Source organism: Phaseolus vulgaris, chromosome 5 (genome assembly GCF_000499845.2).
Source record: "Phaseolus vulgaris cultivar G19833 chromosome 5, P. vulgaris v2.0, whole genome shotgun sequence".
NCBI lineage: Eukaryota > Viridiplantae > Streptophyta > Magnoliopsida > Fabales > Fabaceae > Phaseolus > Phaseolus vulgaris.
Genome location: NC_023755.2, coordinates 4,683,351 through 4,693,804, shown reverse-complemented (window position 1 = coordinate 4,693,804; position 10,454 = coordinate 4,683,351). Strand labels below are relative to the sequence as shown.

The following is a 10,454-nucleotide window of genomic DNA, read 5'->3' as shown; positions in this document are numbered from 1 at the left end:
ATTTTTGCCTTTCTGATATTTTGTTCTTTTGATTTGTTCATCTGATCAACTTTTTCAGTGTATTTTACCCTCATTTTTGTTGAGTTCGTGTTCCAGGTTTGTAAGCATGCATCTTATTTTTCACTTTTGGCCTTTTGTTCATCTCATCCAACTTATTCAGTGTGTTTGTTTTTCATCATTACTGTTGAGTTCAAAGATTGCAAATAGTTCCTCCATGCTTTCAAACAGGCCATGCAACTGTTCGGGTTGTATTTTATTCCCTTTTTTCTATGCTATTAGTTTTCTTTCTGACATGTAAAAGCTTTCTTCAAAAAAAATTTGTTTTTGTTCTTTGTTTTTTTATCAAAGTTGCAAACTTTGATCTTCTCTACCATCCTTTCATTTTTGGTTTGTCAATATGTTTTCTCAATATTTTTTGGTCTTTAGTTCTCTTTTTCTGATAAAAAAAAGCTTTCTTTCTAACATGCAAAAGCTTTCTTAAATTTGTTTTTGTTTTTGTTTTTGTTCTCTGTTCTTTTTATCAAAGTTTCTTATCTGCCATCCTTTCATTTTTTGTTTGTCAATATGTTTTCTCATGCTTTTTCTCACTTTTTTTTGGCCTTTGGTTCTCTGTTTATGATAAAAAAGCTTTCTTTATCACATGCAAAAGCTTTCTTCATTTTTTTTTTGTTTTTGTTCTCTATTTTTTTTTATCAAAGTTGAAAACTTTGATCTTCTCTGCCATCCTTTCATGCTTTTTCTCAATTTTTTTTGGTCTTTGGTTCTCTGTTGCTGATCAAAGGCAATTTCTTTTTGAATTTGAATTGTCCATTGTTATTGATTTTGACATTTGTCATATTGGTTACTGCTTATATTTAGATATTGCTTTATATTGGTTTATTAGACTTTATTGTGTAGGCGACATTTGAAGAAGAAGAGTCTGAAGATCAGTTTAAAGAACATGCTCACGTTGTTGCTTATTGTGTAGGCTGCATTTGAAGATCAATGTTTAGGATCAAAGAAGGATCAAAGAACTTTCAGATGTAGGATTGATACAAGGATCAAAGAATTCTGTAATTGTTTAAAGACATATTTTTTATACTCCGATGAAAGAAGTCTATATCATGGAAAATCAATTTCTTTGATTGTGTAAAAAGACATTTTGTATACTTTGATGAAAGAAATCTATATGAATGTAAAATCAAATTTTGATGTAAACTGTTTAGATTAGATTCAAGGTCATTTCCTTTGTTTTGTGTATAGATATGAATATTTTGAGATTGTTTATAAAACATGTTGTCGACGATGATGATTGGTGGTATTCGCATGCATCTGTAACAAGGCAGTTTACCCCGACTTCAAAATGTTTTTTTGTGAAAAATGCAATAAGCACGTAATGAAGGTCACCCATAGGTACGCGTTTTGAAGTATGTGTTATTGATTTATTCTCGGATATTGATTATAGTACAATACTAATGTGTTGCGTTGAACATATTGTATTTGTATGGCAGGTATAAAGTGCAACTTCGTGTGATAGATGACATTGATTCTACAACCTTCATGCTTTTTGACAGAGAAGCAAGTTCACTGCTGAGTAAATCATGTGCTGAAATGTTTGAAAGTCATGATAGGGTTATTGTTGCACACCTTTGAATGTGAATTATATATATATATATATATATATATGTATATATATATAACCTGTGCATTGATTAATTTGAATTTCATTTTTATTTTAAAACAGAAATCTTCCAAATGAATTTGCACAAATATTGGAGAAAAAGGTTTTGTTTAAGGTTGATTCAAAAATGGATAAAGGTTTCAGGTTTGAGCAAACCTTTAAAGTTAAAAAAAATTGTGTGGATGAAGACATCATTCAACTTTTCATCAGTGACAATAATAGTTCATTGGTAAGTTATGTTTTACTCTACAATGTCTGTAATATAAAATGTTTGTTAAGTACTGATTTGTTTAAATCCTCATTTGTTTGATAAGGAGATATATGATCAAGATGGAAAAAAAGGAAAATGAAAACTAGCATTAACTGATGCTTTCTGTGAGAACATCACAGAGGTATAAATAACTTCTAATAAACCATAGCATTAGTTGAAAACATTTGTTCTGAAAGTGTGTGTATTGAAACATGATTTGTAGACAAAGTTTGGGAGTGAATGCAATGAGGCGCAATCTCAAATTGTGGATTTGAGCAATGACAGTGTTACAGTGACTCCACTCAAGAGACAATCTCCACCATTGTTGCAAGTTGCAGAGGACAATCTGTCACTCAAGACATTTAAAAGAACTGTTCAAATTGAGAAGTGAAATATTATTTAAAATTTATGTGTGACATTTGATATTTTGAGGATATGAGAATAATTTGCTTACTTATGTAATATTGTAGTAGATTTGATATATTATGCAAAACAATGTCATAACTATTTTATGTTTTGAGGATATTATGATTACTGTATGACATGTTATGTATTGCATTGTATAGTTGTGTATTGCTAGAATTTTAATAAACTTTATTGATCTTTGTGAATATAATTACACAAAGGAATTTGCATTAAGCCTTATGATTTTGTGAATGATAGTTATGACATTCAAATTCAAGTCAGCTAAGATGCAATTTTGTAAGAGTGGTTGAATTTTGACACTAACATCATGCTGCAGAAGCTTCCAGTAATTCTGAAAACAAATTGCATAAAAATCCATCTCCTTTTAAGACAGTGTGCATATTTAAGCTAAAGACGAGTTTTGATTTCATCCACAAATTGGATGAGAATGAGCAATTTAACTTCAAAATCAGTAAGCAAATGTTGAAGCACAACCTGCCCTAGAACAATAGTGATAATAAGATTGATACCATGATCAGATGAAGTAAATATTAGAATAGTACTGCTTATATCACTGTACTCAAATTGAGATAGAATTGGGCATGTTCAATATCTACCTTGGTAAGCTACCAAGATCAATAGACAATCGTGTGTATAACTTTTTATAAAATTTGTTTTAAAATGTTTGTCAGTAATTTTGGGAATGTGCAGGCCGCTTTCACCTGTACTTTATTATTAATATTAATTATTAATACAATTTGACTGTCTTTTGTAAATCTTTGTTGTCTAGCCTAATTTGTTTTACTTGAGAACAAGAAGGATATGATGTAGTACAGATTTGTGCAGACCATTGGAATAACCCAAATTTGAGAAAGTTAAAGTGCATCCAAAAAAGAGAATTTGGATTCCCGCTTTAAACTTTCACTGGTCTCTACCTATTTGACAAATTCTTTTGTCAAAACAATTTAACAACTAACTGAACTTCACTAACAACAGTATATGCATATGGATCCAGATGAGTCAAAGTGTGCAAGAAACCGAAGGAAGATCATTCTTCAGAATAAGTTACACAAAAAAGCTACCAAACTTATAGGTAGAACCTCATATGCCATTTTTTTTGAAATATAAAATTGAAGTTTATCGTTTATGACTTGATTTCTTCAGGTACTCCAGATAAAAATTGTAGCAAACAAAGTCCTCAGACACCCACAATTTCTTATGGAGAAGCAAATTTTGTTTTAACAACAGGTAAATGAGGTTCTCATTGTTGGTTATTATTTACTGCTAATGTATTAAAATCAAAACTGCATTGCAGATGTCCGCGACAAATCAGGCCACAATCCAACAAAGAAAATGAAGATGGTTTTCAACCAAGAATCCACAAGTCAAAGGAATAAGTTAACAACATTTTCATATGGATTAAACTACATACATGATGCGGTTTCTGACATAGAGAGTACAGAACATGTACATGACAATTCATCTGAGAATGCAATAGAGAAAGTTGTCATGGTTGTTACCCCACAATATACAACCCAAAAGAAAAACTTAACAGATACAAATCATGGAGAAGAGTGTAATTTTTTAGAGAATGCAATATCAAACTTATGTTTTTGTATAGGTTGTTCAAACATTTTTAATATTTATAACTATTATATTTCTGTATTATATTTTTGTTTTCTAACTTATGTTTTTTTTTTATGATTTGGTATTTTGTATAAATTTAGTATCTTTGTTATATTGTATAAATTTCTTTACTTACAAACAAATTGTATGAGTTGATTGTATTTGGTGAAAATATATATATTGTAAAATTTATTATTATTAAATATTTCAATTTAAGGTGGTATAAAATTATTTATATAAGATACTATAACACATCTCTATGCATCTTTATTGTAACAAAAAAAGTTAAAATATATACCTACATAAATTACAATTATTTAATTATTTATTAATATATTAATAATATTTCATAAATACAATCTTTCATAGAAAAATCTTTCCCGTGCAAGTAATAACCTAGTTTGGATAACAAAGGTGGAGTTTTCAGTTTAACTTATCCCTTTGTTTGGCATTGAAGCAAGAGAACACAATGAGAGGATGTGCATTGCCCTTAACCAATTTGATGTCTCCTTCCCTTTTGGGCATAGACATCAAGTTTAAGTCTTTTGCTTTTTCCATTGCAGCAACTCACTCTCTCATCCCAACACCAAAACCCTTTCTTCTCCACTCAACTTATCATTCAAAGTCCAATGCACACTTACCATTTTCTGTTGCTGCTCAACAACAACAACAAGAAGTAGAAACTGAGGACGAAGAGAACTTTCAACTGGTTGCATCTATCAAATCTGCTTACAATGACATACTCATAGTGGACACCCCAAAGGCTAGAATGTTACTCCTTGATTCATCTTGTACTCCTCTCATCTTCTCTCAGTATGAATTGCTTTTAAAAATTCAAACTTTACTTCATGGGTCTCAAAAGTATTCAAATGCCGTCTTGCATTTCCTTGTAAATATTTGTATTTTTTTGTCTGTGATCAGTCTCCTTCAGCAGTGTGCCAAGGGTAATTGATGTGTCAGAATTTGCGTTTCTTTTGTTGCAGATGGTGTTCACAGTGTTCTTTACCATGAGTCAAAATGGACTGGTTCTTATTGGGTATGTATGCTACCTTGACATTGTTTGTTTTGCTGTATGCATGTGTGTTTGATGCATACCTCGAAAGGGTAATGGGTGGTGTATGTTGTGTAAAATTAAAACTTTTTTTTTCTTACAAAGTAATGACGTTTGGATTGCTTAGTGTCCAAGTTTGAAACATTGTTAAAAAGCACTCCCCCCTTATTCTATGATTCATATATCAAATTCATTGTGGGATGTGTGTATACTTGTGTTCATATTTGCTTGCAGTTTGTAGACATATTTACAAGGTTGAGAACTAATACTGCTTTTCTTATCATTTTTCCTTTGTTCAGCTCACCCTATTGATTTGGATTTGTTATATTTTAAATATAAATGGCTAACTTTACTCCATAGGAGTTTCTGATTTGAGAAAAATTGTTGACATAGCTGTATAAGCTCTATATCAATGCTGAGAATTGAACATAGGGTTCACACCAGAGAATTATTGTCAAGGTGTTAAACTGGATCTGGGTCAAGCCTATCATGTTTAATAGCAAAAGTTTGTCTTAATTTGTTATTTGATGCAAGAAACTGGTGATGCATTTTTAATGCTATGTCAAAATTTAAGATCAAACATGGCCTCTGATCTTGCATTCGTTGTCTAGTGAAACCTATCCAAAATGAAAGTAAATCACTTTTCATGCTGAACAACCGCCGCCAGCAAATGGCCATTGAGTTCTATTGTGTTAAATCAAATTTTATTTATTCCATGCTTGTGAATAAATGCTACGCAATGTAGCTGATATATTTAGTAAAACTATTAAACTATAGATGTAGCAAGCAACATGTATAATTACTTCAGGGTCAATACGAAAGTCCTATGTAGGGTGCCACAGTGCTTGAAAGTAACTGCATAATCATTTTCATATTTATCTTTAGTTGTCATATTCTTTGAGTGTTAAGGTGAATCCAGGTGCATAAGTTCTATCATTGCTTACTTTGTTACTTGTATGCTATGTAACTGCTTTGTACTTTTGTAAATATTTGCACATCGGTTGATCAATTATACATGCCAAGGGTTTCTGAATTTGTTGCATTAAACAGGATGAATTTGCGAGCTTGCCAGCTATTGTTCCAAAAGGTCCCATTGCTATCTTAGGTTTGGTAATTCATTTAATTTTAAGTTGACACCTATTATAGTCTGGGAAGGAATTTACAAGAGGGAATTTCTAAATATCAGTGATCTTGTAAGTAATTTCATACTGCTTTTAAATCCTGCAGGGTGGTGGAACTGCAGCTCATCTGATGCTTGACTTATGGCCTTCACTGCAACTTGAAGGCTGGGAGATTGATCAAATTGTAACATATGCTTCTTTTCTGCTAAGATATTTTTAATAAATTTAAATGGAGTTTCTTTGGTTATTTATTTCTGTATTAAAGTACATCTACACTTCAGTGATCTAGAGCTATTAACTTTGTAGAATTCTATGAAACAACAATCCCTTCTGAAACCTGATTATCAAAATTGAAACACTGAAGTCAGTGATAACTCTAGTGAAAACGAAATAACCAACATCCCATTTCTACTTGTATATTGCAGAAACAATAATCAGATTTCAATGAATAGGGCTTTGATTCTGTCTTGAAAAAAGTTCTAAGAAAAAAATAGCTAGAGTTTGAGTGAACTGGTTAGATTTTTGCACTCAGCTATCAGCTTACTGATATTTATATGCCTGAAAAAATAAGCATTGCTTATATTTATAAGAACAATAAATTAGAGTTGAACTACTTCCTAGGATCTTATGGTATCTTTTTGAGGATACCAAAAATTTATGGGGTATTTTCCTCTCCCTGTCTGTTAATATGCATTATTTCTTTTCTATTTATGTTAAAAAGAAGTCTTACTAGATCTCAGTACACTCTAGGTGAAAAATATCTTTTCTGTTTAAAACATTTATGATCAGTGTTTTCAATTAAATTTCGGTCCTTGTTATCCTACTATCATATCTACTAATTGATATGATCCCTGATGCATGCATTCTAACCCTTCTATTCTTTTGTTCTTGAAAAACCAAATATTATAGTTGATTGACAAGGTGAGAGATTATTTTGGCTTATCTGATTTGGAGAAGGCCACAGAAGATGGTGGGGTTTTAAATATTCATGTTGGTGATGCTTTCGTTCCCTCAAAGGATTTTCACGGAAGATATGCTGGTGAGTCATTCACATTGCATATTGCCTAGTTATCTACCTTCTCATACTATGATACTACTTTTATTTTCTACCTATACTTCTTAGTAAAAGAAACTTTGTACCTTGTTTGTGTTTTCATCCACTTGTAAGGAAATTATTTCAACAATGCAGCTCAATTTAATTGAAAATATCAAGGCAGTAATGCATGGTTGAATTGATCATGTGGAGGGATCTTTTTTCTTGCAGTAGCAATACACCATTATAATATCCCTTATTTCCTCATTTTTTGAAGTGGATACTATTTTGTTACTGTTGACCAACATATATTTGTTCAATTATCAGGCATTGTAGTTGACTTGTTCGCTGATGGAAAAGTTTTGCCTCAGCTGCAAGAGGTATGTAGTTTTTCTACACACAGATATGCATGTTCTAGGTGATTGTGAAGTTCTTCCTAGTCAAATGACAGCTTGTGTACCTTGCTCTTTTCGTAATAGTAGTGTCAAATTTAAGCTTCTGGCAATAAAAGTATAAAATTGAATTGCTATCTTTTGAATATTTTTACTCATTCATGCCATTATCTCATTCATTACCCAAATTCACTTAATACTTTAGAGTATGTTTGGCATTTTGAATTTATATGGCACAAGAAGAGGAGAGAGTTAATGGAATTTGGATACTTTCGAATTTTTCACACAACCATGCACAAGGTCCCTTGAAGTTTTTCAAGTGCAGGGTCTTTGTCTGCATTGATCTCTTAACACAACACGATCACGTGAAAAACTTGCTAAAAAATCAAATCCAATGTTAAGTTGAATGTCTAAGCCATGTCGGGCTCATAAGATCTTTGTAGAATATCTAGAAATAGTTTATGGAGCAAGCAAGATACTCCCTCTGCCCTCTACCTCCTATTTTTCTCCCCTATATTCTCCCTATCCCTCTTACTCCTTTACTGATTCTGTTACATCTTTTTCCACCTTTGCACTTCTCTTCATACCCTTTTTTCTCCTTGCATACAACCTCCAAACCTTGGGCTTACTGCCAGTCTCTAAGCCAACATTCCTTATCCTATCAATTTCATACATATGAAGAACAATAAATATATCTCTTATCGAAATAATTTTTCTAAAATAGCCTCATTTTTTTGAATAAATGCATTAATTTGACTGAAAATCAGGAAGAAAAACATTAATGCTTTTCGTTGGAAAATGAGAACATCAGTGAGTTTGGAATTTTATTAAAAGGCTAAAACTGTGGTCATTGTGGGATGGATAGTGTTAAAAAACAATATGCTTCTCTAGTGTTGCAGTTATAGTTACAGAAACCCCAAAAGTTGATTAGCCTCCGGTGAGAAGACAAATTTATGAATGAAAACTTGTAATTATCTTAAAACAAATTGATCTTTTATTGCCTTGGTTCTGAACATCTCAAAAGTAAAGGCTGATCTACCTATTATTTTTCTCTGTTTTTGTTTCAACATTCTTCATCTACAGCCTGTATATAAACTTACGATGAAATTCCTGTTAAACTGATGATGTGGAATCATAAAGCAGAAATGAATCCTTGAACTCTTCTAAAACAAGGGATTAAGATTGAAAATTTCTTAAATATATATTCGTAAATTCATACAGTGATCTGCTTAATCTGTTAACTTGATCTTTTTCATGATAAATTCAAGGTCAGAATGATAAAAAATTAACTTTTACTGTCTCAAGGAATTTTAGCATTATATTTCAGAGTTTTTAATGCATTCATCAGGTTAGTACATGGCTGCGATTACAAGAAAGATTGATGGCTGATGGTCGCTTCATGGTAAACTGTGCTGGTGTTAGTGGGGGTCCAAGTGCCACAGATGGAAGTACTGATCCTGAAACTTTGTCAAGTGATGAATCATGCTTACTAAATCCAGCTATGAAAGCACTATCCAAAGCATTTCCGGGACAAGTAATGCTTCTGTTTCTGATCTCATTGTTTGTGGTTGTTTCTTCATTATTTCATGCATTACACTGTAGTGCATTCTGTTCTGTGAAGCTAAAAGAGATCTTTATATGCTATAGAACAGTAGAAACGTAGCAAATACCAAGTACTTTCTGCACGCAGAGCATTTCTGAAATGAATTTTCTTTTGTAAAATGTGTGAACACATTTTAGGTATTGTGTAGTAGGACCCATTATAACAAAGTTTTTAATCCTTAAGTTGATTATGATGCATGGTCTACAGAACTATTTTTATGTCTATTAAGTTTTAACAGATTGAAAACTCGAACTAATTCATAGTTTTCACAGATTAAAACGAATTAAAACTTCACTTCAGTTGTTATAAAACTACTCTTTTTGATGAATTTAAAAGTGACTTCAAAAATCTGTTTTGAGAGATTCATTACAACCTTTTGATAGAGAATAACTTTTGTGCGGAAAACCTGGTTCTTGGAGCAATTCTTTGAATTTCTTGGATCACATATTCTTGGTTGAAGAGGAGTTCCTGAATTTCAGAACCTGTTTGATTTTGTTGTAACTCTCAGGTGTTACTGTTCCTGTAAATCTTTTCATTTCTATGTTGTTGGTTGAAATTAGATAGGATTTCTAATTAATGTAGTATAATTGTGGGATAGAACACTCTTGTAGGGTTGAGTATATTTTTAATATAATCTTTTAGGATGCTTATAGGTTGTTGTGTTTTGAATTTCTCAGCTAAGTTGGAAGAGAATGCCAAAGGAAAATGGTGCAAATTTTATGGCACTTACAGGACCTTTGCCTGATTTGGACTCTTGGTCGGCTAGTGTCCCTTCTCCTCTCAGCCAAAGTGTGAAGAATTGGAGACCTTTGTGAGCTGGGTTCTAGGATTTGTTCTTACCTCTCCATATCTAATGAGAAAACATTTTGGTAGTCAAACTTTTTTTATACTATTTCAAACTTTTTTTAATCAAAAGCAAGAATTTTAATGCATCACTATACCAAGCACCTACTCATTATTAATCATATTACTACAAGAAAATCATTAAATAGACACCAATTTTATAGACTAAAAATAATTAATTGCTATATTGACTAAATTAGAGACCATTTTAGAGATTACAATTTTTTTTATTTCTAAATTAGTTTCTATTGTTGATAAATAATTTCTAAATTGATATCTAATTAGCTATCAAAGTTTTAAGAACCAATTATTTAGATTTCTAAATTTGGTAGCAAAAATTTTAGTAGCTAATTAGATACCAATTTAGAAATTATTTATCAATAATAGAAATTAATTTAGAAACTAATAATTTTTTTAGTATCTAATTTAATTAATATAGCAACTAATTATTTTTTATCTATAAATTGATT

General features: G+C 31.3%; 2 protein-coding genes across 2 annotated transcripts; both read left to right on the top strand.

Moving 5' to 3' along the window:
• The first annotated feature begins 1,284 nt into the window (after positions 1 to 1,284).
• LOC137836158 (uncharacterized) lies at positions 1,285 to 2,301 on the top strand. The gene is made up of 4 exons (XM_068645014.1): positions 1,285 to 1,313; positions 1,491 to 1,592; positions 1,724 to 1,889; positions 2,134 to 2,301. Exons 1-4 carry the CDS (start codon positions 1,285 to 1,287, stop codon positions 2,299 to 2,301), a joined length of 465 nt encoding a protein of 154 aa, XP_068501115.1.
• A 2,027-nt stretch (positions 2,302 to 4,328) lies between these two features.
• Positions 4,329 to 10,076, top strand: LOC137834948 (uncharacterized). The gene is made up of 8 exons (XM_068643208.1): positions 4,329 to 4,732; positions 4,925 to 4,977; positions 6,043 to 6,102; positions 6,220 to 6,297; positions 7,023 to 7,152; positions 7,474 to 7,526; positions 8,887 to 9,072; positions 9,819 to 10,076. The coding sequence occupies exons 1-8, from the start codon at positions 4,411 to 4,413 to the stop codon at positions 9,954 to 9,956; spliced, it is 1,020 nt and encodes a 339-aa protein (XP_068499309.1). The 5' UTR covers positions 4,329 to 4,410; the 3' UTR covers positions 9,957 to 10,076.
• Positions 10,077 to 10,454: the final 378 nt, after the last annotated feature.